This window comes from Furipterus horrens, unplaced genomic scaffold (assembly GCF_987537825.1).
Source record: "Furipterus horrens unplaced genomic scaffold, mFurHor1.1.pri manual_scaffold_6, whole genome shotgun sequence".
NCBI classification, from domain to species: domain Eukaryota; kingdom Metazoa; phylum Chordata; class Mammalia; order Chiroptera; family Furipteridae; genus Furipterus; species Furipterus horrens.
This window is the reverse complement of record NW_028327176.1, coordinates 35903746-35916105: the sequence shown is the minus strand read 5'-3', so window position 1 is coordinate 35916105 and position 12360 is coordinate 35903746. Positions and strand designations below refer to the sequence as shown.

General features: G+C 37.3%; 1 protein-coding gene and 1 pseudogene across 3 annotated transcripts in view; one reads left to right on the top strand and one right to left on the bottom strand.

Moving 5' to 3' along the window:
- LOC150005966 (putative G protein-coupled receptor 75) overlaps positions 1 to 12360 on the top strand; it is a 147274-nt gene that overhangs the window by 77202 nt on the left and 57712 nt on the right. For all 3 annotated transcript variants that reach the window (XM_090281289.1, XM_090281288.1, XM_090281287.1), the window contains one exon: positions 2176 to 2334. In XM_090281289.1, coding sequence (XP_090137415.1) covers positions 2176 to 2334 — 159 coding nt within the window. The remainder of the gene's footprint in view (positions 1 to 2175; positions 2335 to 12360) is intronic.
- Positions 6162 to 6362, bottom strand: LOC150005967 (guanine nucleotide-binding protein G(I)/G(S)/G(O) subunit gamma-10 pseudogene; annotated as a pseudogene).

Genomic DNA, 12360 nt, shown 5'->3' with positions numbered 1-12360 from the left:
GTCAGTCTCCACCTTGTTGTCCTTGTTCATGGGTAATTTATACCTGCTCCGTTGAATCTATAGATTGCTTTGGGTAGTATGGACATTTTAATGATGTTAATTCTTGCAATCCATGAACATGGTATATGCTTCCCTTTATTTGTATCTTCCTTAATTTCTTCAGTGTTCTGTAATTTTCCGAGTACAGGTCTTTTACCTCCTTGGGTAAGTTTATTCCTAGTTTAAGGGGCGAGAAAACTGGTGACTCCCAAACCAGTAGAAAACAATTAGCAGCAAAGGGCAAATGTAATTAGAGGGTCTCTGAGCCAGGGTTAACAGTATTAGCATATTTACAAATCAGAAAAGGGGCATTCCGCAGTTCAGCACAAATGCTTCTGAGGACAAAGGATATCTGAGATCAAGGGGGAGGAGATAGTTATCACCAAACTCCGAGAAATGGGAAAATGTAGCTAGACAGCCCAGCAAACAAAATAGAGAAATTTCAAAGAAGAGCTGAAGACAGACCTATAACCAGATCACCCTCAGTTAATTATCACCCTCAGTTAATTTAGTTAATCACGTTAGATTGTAACTCTGGAGTATTTAGCATGGAAAAACGGAGAAGGAGAAGGAGGGGGAGAGGGCAAGAGGGGTGGCTTTACTTGTGTTAGGATAAAAACAGCCAGCTCCATCCTTTTGGCGCGCACCTTGATTTGGCTTTTAGGCTGCGCCCAGAGCCGCAGATCTGTGAATAAACAACTGCCTCAGTTACTGCTCAAGTTCTGTGTTCTGTTGTTTAATTGTGAGCATTTCTCACACTAGGTACTTAATTTTCTAGAAAGTCACTTCTCAGTATTATCTTTTGCTGTGGAGTTACAATATTTTAATGTAGACATTATTTACATAATTTAAAAGTTACTAGAACTTTGAGATTTTTATTAAATAAACCTCAGAAACTAAACAAACTTGTAAGTTTCTTGTAAATTGTATATGACTTTGATTTCTTTGCAGTTCATTTTATTTTAGAAATGTAGTCTTCATTAACTATTAGACTATAGTCTTATGTTAGACAATGAGGTTTTTTTTTCTTTTTTGTCATGCTTTGTTTTTTACATTACATCCTCATAGCTTATTTATGTTATAACTGGAAGTTTGTATATCTTGATTCCCTTTATCTATTTTGCCCACCCCTAATCCCTCTCTCCTCAGGCAACCAGTAATCTGTTCTTCATATTCATAACTTTTGTTTTGTTTGTTCATTTGTTTTGTTTTTAAGATTTCACTTCTCAGTAAAATCCTATGGTGTTTTTCTGTCTGACTTATTTCACTTAGCATAACGACAAGATTTCACTCTTTTATGGCTGAGTAGTATTACATTGTGTGTGTATACATATATGCGACATCTTCATTTTCTATCCATTTATCAGTGGACACTTGGGTACTTGGGTTGTTCCCATTTCTTGGCTGTTGTAAATATGCTGTAGTGCACATAGTGGTGCATGTATTTTTTGAATTAATGTTTTTGTTTTCTTTGGATAAATACCCAGAAGTGGGTATTTCATTTTATTTTTTAAAGATTTTAATTTATTTATTTCTAGAGGGGAAGGGAGAAAGAAAGAGAGGGAGAGAAACATCAATGTGTGGGCCTCTCCCGTGCCACCAACCAGGACCTGGCCTGCAACCCAGGCATGTGCCCTGACTGGGAATTGAACTGGCGACCCTTTGGTTTGCAGGCCAGTGCTTAGTTCACTGAACCAGGACCAGAAATGGGTATTTTAAACTACCTTAATGTTACTAGCAAGAAGTAATGCTGGAGATGAGACCATTTCTCTCATGGAAATTTAGAAATAAAAAAGTCAAATTTGTTAATACTTCAGTAAATCCTGCTTACATAAACCTTTGGTGCTGCATCCTCTTTGGATTTTGCTTTTGTGTTACCTTCCAACTCCTGCCACTCCCCTACCCTTGCCTTCCTAAAATTAGAGAAGAAATGAGTGTGTGGGCAGAATTTTTGTGTTAAGAATACCAGAGAGCTGTTCACACTGTGACCCCGTAGAACTTCAATTTTTCAGATCGTTTTAGACTACGAGACCTCCCATTTGTAGTTATATTTTAATAATTCTTGAAGTCTTTGCTTTTTAATTCCAAGAAATAGAATTGATATCTTCTAACTGATGGTTTTTTATTCTTTCATAGATTCATCTGAAAACTACATTAATACAAAGACTTTTGAGGGCTTCTCTGCATTACATTTTGCTGCAAGTCGAGGACATTGGAAGATTGTACAGATCCTTTTAGAAGCTGGGGCAGATCCTAATGCAACTACTTTAGAGGAAACCACACCACTGTTTTTAGGTGAGATATGCTATCTATGGTACAAGATGCAACTTTTTATTTTTTATTTTACTTTATTTTTTTTGCTGAAGGAACTAAGCTTAATCCCCTCTCACCATGATATTGTACTTAAAGTATGTTCTTTGGCAAATATTATACTGCCATTTCTTTGATTCAGAAATCAAAAAGATATTTTTAAAAGTTACTCCCTTGTTTTTCACCCTTGGCTAATAGCATCTGGGAATTTTTTTTATTAAGTATATTTTATTGATTATGTTGTTACAGTAGTCCCAATTTCCTTTCCCTTAGCTCCCTTCTTCTCACTACCTGCCTTCCCTCCAGCAATCCTGCCCTCTCTAGTTCATGTCCATGGGTCGTGCATATACATTCTTTGGCTTCACCTTTTCCTATATTATTCTTAACTCCCTCCTGTCTATTTTGTACCAACCAATTATGCTTCTTAGTCCTTGCACCATTTCCCCATTTCTCCTCCAAATGATCCCCATACCTATGATTCTGTTCTTATTCTGGTTGTTTGCTTAGTTTGTTTTTGTTTTTATTTTTTAGATTCAGTTATTGATAGTTGTGAGTTTGTTGTTATTTTAATGTTCATAGTGTTGAACTTCTTTTTCTTAAATAAGTCCCTTGAACATTTCATATAATAATGGGTTGGTGATGATGAGCTCCTTTAGCTTTACCTTGTTTGGGAAGCACTTCATCTGTCCTTCCATTCCAAATGATAGCTTTGCTCGATAGAGTAGTCTTGGTTGTAGATCCTTGTTTTTCATCACATTGAATACTTCTTGCCAGTCCCTTCTTGACTGCAAAGTTTCTTTTGAGAAATTAGTTGACAGTCTTATAGGAACGCCTCTGTAGGTAACTCTCTGCTTGTCTTTGCTGCTTTTAAGAACCTCTCTTTATCTTGAATCTTTGGCATTTTAATGATGATGTGTCTTGGTGTGGTCCTCTTTGAATCTAGCTTGTTTGGGACTCTCTTTGCTTCCTGGACTTGTATGTCTATTTCCTTTGCCAAATTTGGGAAGTTTTCCTTCATTATGTTTTCACATAAGCTTTCAATTTCTTGCTCTTCCTCTTCTTCTGGCATCCCTCTGATTTGGGTGTTGGCACATTTAAAGTTGTCCCAGAGGTTCCTAAGCCTCTCCTCATTTTTTTTTTCAATTTTTGTTTCTTCATTCTGTACTGGTTGATGGTTTTTTTTCTTCCTTGTGTTCCAAATCATTGATTTGAACCCTGGTTTCCTTCCCTTCACCATTGGTTTTATATGGATTTTTCCTTCGTTTCATTTAGCATAGACTTCACTTCTTCCCTTACGCATTTGCCATACTCAAGCATATCTGTCAAGCCTGTGAGCATCTTTATCACCAGTATTTTGAACTCTGTGTCTGTTAAATTGGCTATCTTCTCATTGCGTAGTTCTCCCACTGGAACCTTGATCCATTCCCCCTTTTGGGCCATACTTCTCTGTCTCCTCATCTTGACAGGCTCCTGTGTTTGTTTGCCTCTGTGTCTTAGGTAGAGCTGTGGCACATGTTATGTTGTAAGGGGCGGAGCCTTAGGTATTTGTCAGTACGGGGCGACCTGTTTCACCATGTTTGGTGCCGTGTGTAGGGGTGGGGTCTGAGGGAACAATGCTGCCTGCTCAGCACTCTCCCATTTTCCAGGCACTTCTCCCACTTCGTATGGGACTGGTGCCTCTCTGGCTGCTGCCCTGGCCCTCGTTCCCAGAGTGGGTGGGTCTGCGGACATTCTAGGACCATGGAGGGCCCTTTAAGCAAGTGGATTCTGCTGAGAGACCTGCAGTTTCTTCCTCCGTCCCAACCCCCATTGGTTTGCACAGTCAGTAGCAATGAGGTTTTATCTCCCCTGATGCTGGGACCTCGAGCTTTGCGGTCTAGTCTGGTGCTGGGAACGCTCCCCAGGTGTCCCTCCTGATTTTTTAAAACCTGCGACTGTGATTTCTGCTGGCCTGGTGCTGGCCTGCTGCTGTCCGTGCTGCTACTACCACCACACCGGCTCCTCTCTGCTCCAGCTCCGCCCCTCCTACCTGTCTGGATGAGTATTTCTTCTTTATATCTTTGTTTGTTGGATTTCCATGCAACTGGATTTTCTGAACTTCTGGTTGTCTCCAGTTTTGAGGTAGTTGTAATCCTTCTTAGTGTGGAGGGAGACACAGCGTGTCTGTTTAGGCCTCCATCTTGGCTGGAAGTCATAAATGTCTATTTTTAAAGTTGTAAAATCTCTTCTGGGTTGTCATCATTATTGTTGTGCTCAGTGTTGTTCTGAAGACCAGCTAGAATATTTTATGTTTGCTTTTTTGCCTTTCTTAGCATTAAGATATTAAGATTTTATGAAAGAAACTACCAGCTAATCCTTTAATGCCAGTTAAATTTGTTTCCTATATGTATCACTATTCAGACTTCTTCAATTATGGACTACATTTTTAATTTTTGAGGCGAAAAGTCAAGTCCTACAGGGCACATTTTCAATACCTGTCTCTTTTTTCCCCTTCCCTCCCTTTGCTCCTATTTGTCTTCAGGGACATGCGGCCTATAAAGTTTAGTGGAAGAGGAGAAACTTAGGAGAATAAAATATTTGTTGAGAATTAGTGTATCTTGGCTAGTTTTAGTCCTGCCACATGTAATTTGTATGTTCATTTATTTACTGAGAACTTCAATCTCCTCACTTGTAAAATGAGAATAATAGTTTCCACCTAGTCTTTATTGGATGGATAATAAAATGAGATATGTATGAAAGTACTTTTTTCCTTATAAACTTAAAGATATAGATTCTTAAAATTTATGTACAGTGAAATTTATTCTTTTTAGTGTACAGTTCTATGGTTTTTATGTATGCATAGCATTGTATAAAGACAACAACCATCAAGACACACAACAGTCACATCATCCCCCAAATTCTATCATGCTGTCTATTTTTAATCAACTTTTCCGGCCCCACCCCTTTACTCTTGACATCTACTTGTCTGTTTTCACTCCTGTAGTTTGTTCTTTTTGCAGTGTCATAAATATATGTAGAATAATGTAATGTGTAGTCTTCGATACTAACTTCTTTCACTTATCATAATGCTTTTGACATTTACATTGTCACATATATCACTACTTTACTAGATGATAGGCATTTGAGTTGTTTTCAATGTTTGCTGATTATGAGCAAATTACTACAAACACTTGAACGCAGGTTTTGTTTGAATGTAAGTTTTTATTTCTTTCAATTAATACTTAGGATTGTTGGGTTATGTGGTAATCATATGTTTAACTTCGGAAAACAATTTGGAAGTTAGTTTGTTTGTTTGTTTGCTGTCATAGAAAATGATGAATTAAGCAGACATTTTATTTCCAAGCTCTTTGAAAATTATTATAAAGACAAGTGAAGTTTCCTTTTAAAAGTGTCTTCAAGGCACATCATCAAAGTAAAACATGACATTAAGAATTCATTTAGGTTGTAAAATTTTCACATTGCTTTGTTCTTAATCATTTGCAGTGTTCTGTAAGTCATATTTTAGAAGTTTTTTAAAGACGTGAGATAATATATTTTTTAAAAGTACAACCACAACTATAATGTAGAGGAACTTAAGAAGACAAAAATCAGATCTGCTTCATACATGGAATGGGGAGATCTAATATGTGACACATTAATCTTTCCTAACAAATATGCTAAGAAATAGCCTTTATATTTAATGGTAAAAATAAAACAATCTTCTCACTTAAAAAATCAAGACAATGTCAAAAAAAATCTTTTCTTGAGACTTGGAGGCAGTCATTTATAACTTTGTGCCTGAAGGCATTTCTTGGCGAACTTCTTTCCAGTGTTCAGAGTAAAGCGCAGGATCTGGGCTCCCGAGGGGGTTGCTTCCCTGCTGGCACCCGGACCAGCAGGGCATCTTTGCAGACATTCCGCATGCAGTACTGTTGAAGCTCTGCAGCCGCCCAAGAGACCTGGATCCTCTCTACGGCTGCCTCCAGCTTGAGCTGCTCCACCAGGCACTGCAGGGCGTTCACACTGGCCATGGAAGACACGGTGGCAGCGCTGCCATTTGGAAGTTTCTTATAAAGTGACTTTATTATTTTGCATTCCCTCCGGTAATGTTTGAGCATTTCAGTTGCCCCACATTTTCACCAACTCTTGGTATTGACATATTTTTCTTTTTTGCTTTTATATTTTAATTTTTTTAATAGGGATTTAATTTAGTGATATCTTATAATGGTTTTAATTTGCTAATGATGAGCATCTTTTCATGTGATTATTTACCATCTTTCGTTTTCTCCCCAAGTAGTCATATATTGAGACATTTTGTTTTGAAATAATTTCAGATTTATGGATGTGTTCAGTAATAGTGCTAAGGATTCTTAGATACCTTTCAATCAAATATTGTTCTTTTGTCACGCTCACTTTATCATTTTATTTCTCTATACTATTTATCCATATAATATTTAACCCTTTGAGATTAAACTGTAGACATAATTCTTCTCTACTCATAAATACTTAAATGTGAACGACATAAAAGCAATGGAATTCTCTTATATAACTGCCAAAATCAAATCAGACAGTTAACATCCATACAGTATTGTTTAATCTACACATTTTATTCAGCTTTGCCAATTGTTCCATAATGTCCTTCATAGCAAAAAAACAAAAACAAAAAACAAATTAGTTTTATTCAGGTGATCACTTGTTACATTTAGTTCATAAGTCTCTTTAGCCTATTGTAATTTGGAAGTTTTTCAGTCTTTATCTTTTATGATTTAAAATTTTTTGAAAAATTCAGGCCATTTATTTTTAGAATGCCTTTCAATTTGGGTTTTCTGATTTTTTTTTTCTTAATAGAGTTCAGGTTATGCATTTCTGGCAGGAATACTACAGAAGTGAAATTGATCTTACTGCATCTTATTAGGGAGAATATGACCCATTACTGGTAGTGTTAATATATAAAATTATTTTGAATATGTGAAATGTGTCATTTTGAAGATGTTTCATAGAAGCCTTGATGTAATATGGTTTGAGGTTCCCACAGGGGAGATTGCTTTTTTATATAAAGTTTCTTTTTTACCCATATCCACATTTAACCCACTTTGGACATTCAATACAGCAACATAGTAAGCTCTCACTGAGGCCCAGCTATGTACAATCTCTATTCTAGTTGCTGTCTTTAAAGAATACATAGGGGAGTGAATAAAAGGAATTAAGTCCTGTAAGAAGAATTAGAAGTAAACTGTTCAGGATATTAAAACAGGGAAAAATAAGTCACCCTGGATGACAAAGGAAGAATCATGTGCCTCTAGAGTGTGTATTAATTAGAACAATCATGGTTATTGAGCTGAATGGCTACCAAGCTCCAGGTCAGGTGTTTTAAATGAATTAGCTCATTTAATTTTCACCATGATTCTGTGAGATACGTACTCTTATTATTTCCACTTTTACAGATGGAGGGAATTGTAAAAACGCTGTGTTTAGGATCAGAAAAGGTGTATTTGATCCTGCTATTGTTTGTGTATTGTTTAGAATAGCATTTCTTGAATTGATTCACTGAGCTATTAATAGGTGTTCCTTGATAAAAGGGTTTTTGGTGAACATGTTGGAAAATACTATGTACTATATTCTCCAGTGTCAGAAAACAAAAAACATTAGCAATGTAGCTTAATGTGTTCACCCAGTCTGAAATACCTTCTGTACTCTTTTACCTTATGTTAGTATTTTCATAGCACTTATAACTGACTACAGTTATTTTATGTATTAGCTTTTTTGTTTATTGGCTGTCCCTTTCACTAGAAAGAATGTTCCATGAGAACAGGTATTTTATTTATTTCACTCACTGTCATAACTCTCAAACTCAGATCAGTGCCTGGTATGTGGTAGGCATTCAGTAAATTATTTGTTGAATTAAAGAATGAAGGTCTCTGAAAAGGCCTCTTATAAAACACTTGTCAAAACAAATAAATACAAAAAATAAAACAACATGTCTTGACTTTAACCCAGCAGCATTTTGAAATGTATTTGACCATATTTTTTTTTTTTGTAGAACACAAAGAACAGTAGTATTTCACAGGACTGTTTGAGAAATGCTAGTTTGGTCACTTATTTTATAGTTTTGAAATATTATAGTCCCATTTATAAAATTAAGTATTGTGTTTCCTTATATAGGTATTTGGAGAAAATTATAGATGCAGAATTTTTAGTGATTTATATTTTATAATGTAGCTAACTTGTATTTTTTTACATTAAGGAAGAGTTGTTAAGATAATTCAAACTCATGAATGACCTTCAGTATTTTTTTGTAAGATTTTATTTATTTATTTTAGAGAGAGGAGGGTAGAGAGAAAGAGAGGGAGAGAAATATCAACGTGTGGTTGCTTCTCACATGCCCCCAATTGGGGGCCTGCAACCGAGGCATGTGCCCTGACCAGGAGCTGAACCAATGACCTTTCAGTTTACAGGCCAGCACTCAGTCCACTGAGCCACACCAGCCAGGGATAATTATTTATTTTTAATAATAGAATTTATTTAGGTTATTTTTGGCAGCAAACTTACCATTCTAATTGTGTTTTGTCTTGGTTAATAACAAAAAGTAATTTGACTCAAGCAGGAAATGTAGTCATATAGTACTTTTATGTACACAGGTATTGCATCAGTTGTATCAGGTCCTTGTTTGAAAGTAGCTCAGAGTATTTTTTTAAAAAGGAAAAGTACTGTCTTAGTTTTTGCAAGAACATAATTTCAAAGAATGGACATATGACTCTTTAGTTAGGTGATCTGGGCTCCGGTGTCTGCTCTGTTCATAAAATGACAAACTAGCAATTCGCTTTGCTTACCTGTGTCCTTCTACTTTTTAAACAACCATAGTGATCCATGTTTTAATCTATAATGGAAGAGAATCTTTTATTAAGACAAAATCCGGGACACTTCAAGGTTTGCAACAAACTATAGAGGATAATCTCTAGGTGAGAAAGAGTGGCTGGCCCAAGTGGACTTAAAATGAGAAGGGGAGACTGACTGCCCATCTAGTGTAGCTTCCTTCCCCATCTGTCAATAGCTTCTTTTTGTTGAAACTTTGGTCTGTGTTGTCCCCTTTCTCGGAGGGACGCTATATTCCTATGCATGTTGTGGTACCGGTCCCGATGGCCCAGTTACTACCTAGACTGTTGCTCGGGGCTATAAATATAAAACCAGAGAATCAAGGGATAGAAAATGAGCACAAAACTAGGAAACTTGCCAGATCACTGGAAGAGTCATGGACATCAGTGATGGGTGATTATGATTGAACTGAAGGTTAAATGCAGCGTTAAAACACTTACTACTCCACAGTTTATAATGGGAACATTTTCCTTATACACCACTCATCAGGATTTTCTTAAAAATGGATTCAGAAATTAGAAAACCTCACAAGAAAAGGAAACTTCAGGAAACTGCTCCTTATTTTTCCACATGAAAAATCCTTGGTTAACATGCAATTTAAAGTTTGTGTTTCATTAAGGAGCCTGTCCCCTTCTTTTGCCCTTGTCTCCTTTCCCCACTTTCTTCCCCTTGTCTCATAAGTGCATGTATAGTAACTATTCTAAGGATAGATTCGTAAAATTGCTTTGGAAATATGATTATCCTTATTTATAAATATAGCAGATTCTAAGTGAAAACGCAGCTAATTGTATAGGAAATAGGTTTTCTCTTTATTTTGCTGTGTATAAAACAACACTGATAAATTGGAGGCTCAAATCCAAGTCAATGTGACTTCATAAAACAATTTCTGTGGGAACTGCACAGCATGCAGTTCTGGCTTTTGATGGATTATTTTTCATTTTTTGTTCTTCTGAGTCTCAGCTTATTCTCTATAACCTTCAGCGTTAAACATAGCAGTAATGTTTAATAATAACAAAGTGTTTTATAAACAATGTTATGTGAGATTGCCTGTTTCAGTATTTAACTGTAAAAATGTGTTACACTTCAGCTCATGTGGCATATCCTTTAGCTCTGACTCTGCTGGTGTATTCCAGAAGTGAACAAACCACCATCTATCTACTTTTCACTATTTTCTGGGATTAACAATCATTTATTGTGTTGTTTTTTGAGGTGCAATTGTAGGGGCTGCTGAGCGGGGCTCCCCAGAAAATAGCGGAGCATATTCCCCGCAAACCTTAATTGGGGGAAGGGGAAGTGGATGATATGGTATTTAAGATACTTTGTATAACAATGAATGGTAAGTGTGCTGCTGTCCCAGGTAGAAGGTATATGTGACCTTAAGAGTGTATAGGGACTGATGACACAGCCAGGGGAGGCAGATGCCCCTGTGTCACAGGGATCTCTTGCCCTGACTAAAGATGGCAGCTGAAATAAGGTAAAAAATACAGGGGAACTGGCAAACGTAGCACATCGTAGGAGGAGCTGGATATGAGGCTGCATAGGAAGTTCCAGGCTGAGCATTTAAAATGAGAGCGGGTTGAAAGAGAAGGACTTCACCGTGAGGTCTGGTGTGTAGGGAAGCAGCCAGGTGGTCTGAAAGGGTGTGAGGTGAGAGCTGATGGAGCTGTGCGGGGATCTGCCTAACCAAGAACGGATTCGTAGGAGACGCTTGGAGCTGAACTGAACTGTGACCGGGAATGCTGAGCTACAGACCTCGGCTTGTCTGAAGGATGTACAGAGAAGCCACTCTTGGGACGTGTGCCTCCCTGGACTCCACCATGACCGAGTGTAACGTGGCACATGTCCCTGAATCTCTACTCTACATGGAGGCTGAGAACAACGTACCCCGGATGCTGAAGGAGGGAACTGCCGTGAGAGGATGGGACTCTGAAATCCACAAGTGCACATTCCAGAGGGGATGGAGACCTGTTTGCTTAGCTGGCTTAAGAACAGATAAGGATATGGGGAACTTCTGGGGATGAGTTTGGCTTAAAGCCTTTTGGAGAGCAAGGGAAGTGGTGGGTCTCTTGGGAGGGAGGGGCTCTGAGCAGGGGTGCTCTCAGCGTCCCCGAGGTTGGAACCCTGTAAATAGAAATCTGTTTCCTTCAGTACTAATTGTAGGATCATGTGTTAAGGCATCACATGGCTGAGCCCTGGTTTGCTTGGTTACAGTTTGATTGGGTATAGAATTTTTAATGATAATATATTATGTTCTAGAGTTAAAGTTTGAGGCCAACCTAATTTGCTGCTTTTTTTGTGTTCGTGACACTATTTTTCCCATGTCAGTGTTCTGTATCAGTTTTCTCTGAGATGTGGTACACCCTCTCAATATATGGATTCAGATTTTCTTCATTTTATGAAATCTTTCTGGAATTATATCTATTATATAAATATTTGGTTGTTCTATTATGAGGCTCTTCTTGGGCTCTAGTTATTCATATGTTGACTATCCTTTCTTTTTTTCATACCTACTATTTTTTCTCTAATCTTCTTTGTCTTTATTTTCACTTTACTTTCTTGTTTTTTTAAAGCTTCTCTGTTTCTTTTCAGAAATGTCTATTCTCTCTATTATTTCTTCCAGTTCCAGCTGCATTCCTATGATTGTTATGTTTTTTTCTAGGTCTGTCCTAAGTTGTCCATTGTTTTCTGTCATCTAGTTATCTATTACTTGAGCACTTATATCCCAGTGTTGTGCCTTTTTTCACTAACTTAACATTTTTAAAAAAGATTTTATTCATTTATTTTTAGAGAGAGGGGAAAGGAGGAAGAAAGAGGAAGGAAGAGGAAGGGAAACATCAGTGTGTGGCTGCCTCTCGTGCACTCCCAGCTGGGAACCTGGCCTGCCACCCAGGCATGTGCCCTGACTGGGTATCAAACTGGTGACCCTCTGGTTAGTAGGCCAGTGCTCAATCCACTGAGCCACACTAGCCAGGGCTAACTTAACATTAAAAATAAAAAAAATAAAAAAAATAAAGGCATAGAAGAAGGCTTAACCACAATTTTTATTTCCTTTGTGACAATATTTTTATGATAAATTTTCTTGGGTCTACTAATAATTTTTCCTGTAATTTTCTCTCCCCCCTCTTTTTGTGCCTTTGTATAGATTCATGCTCCTTCCTT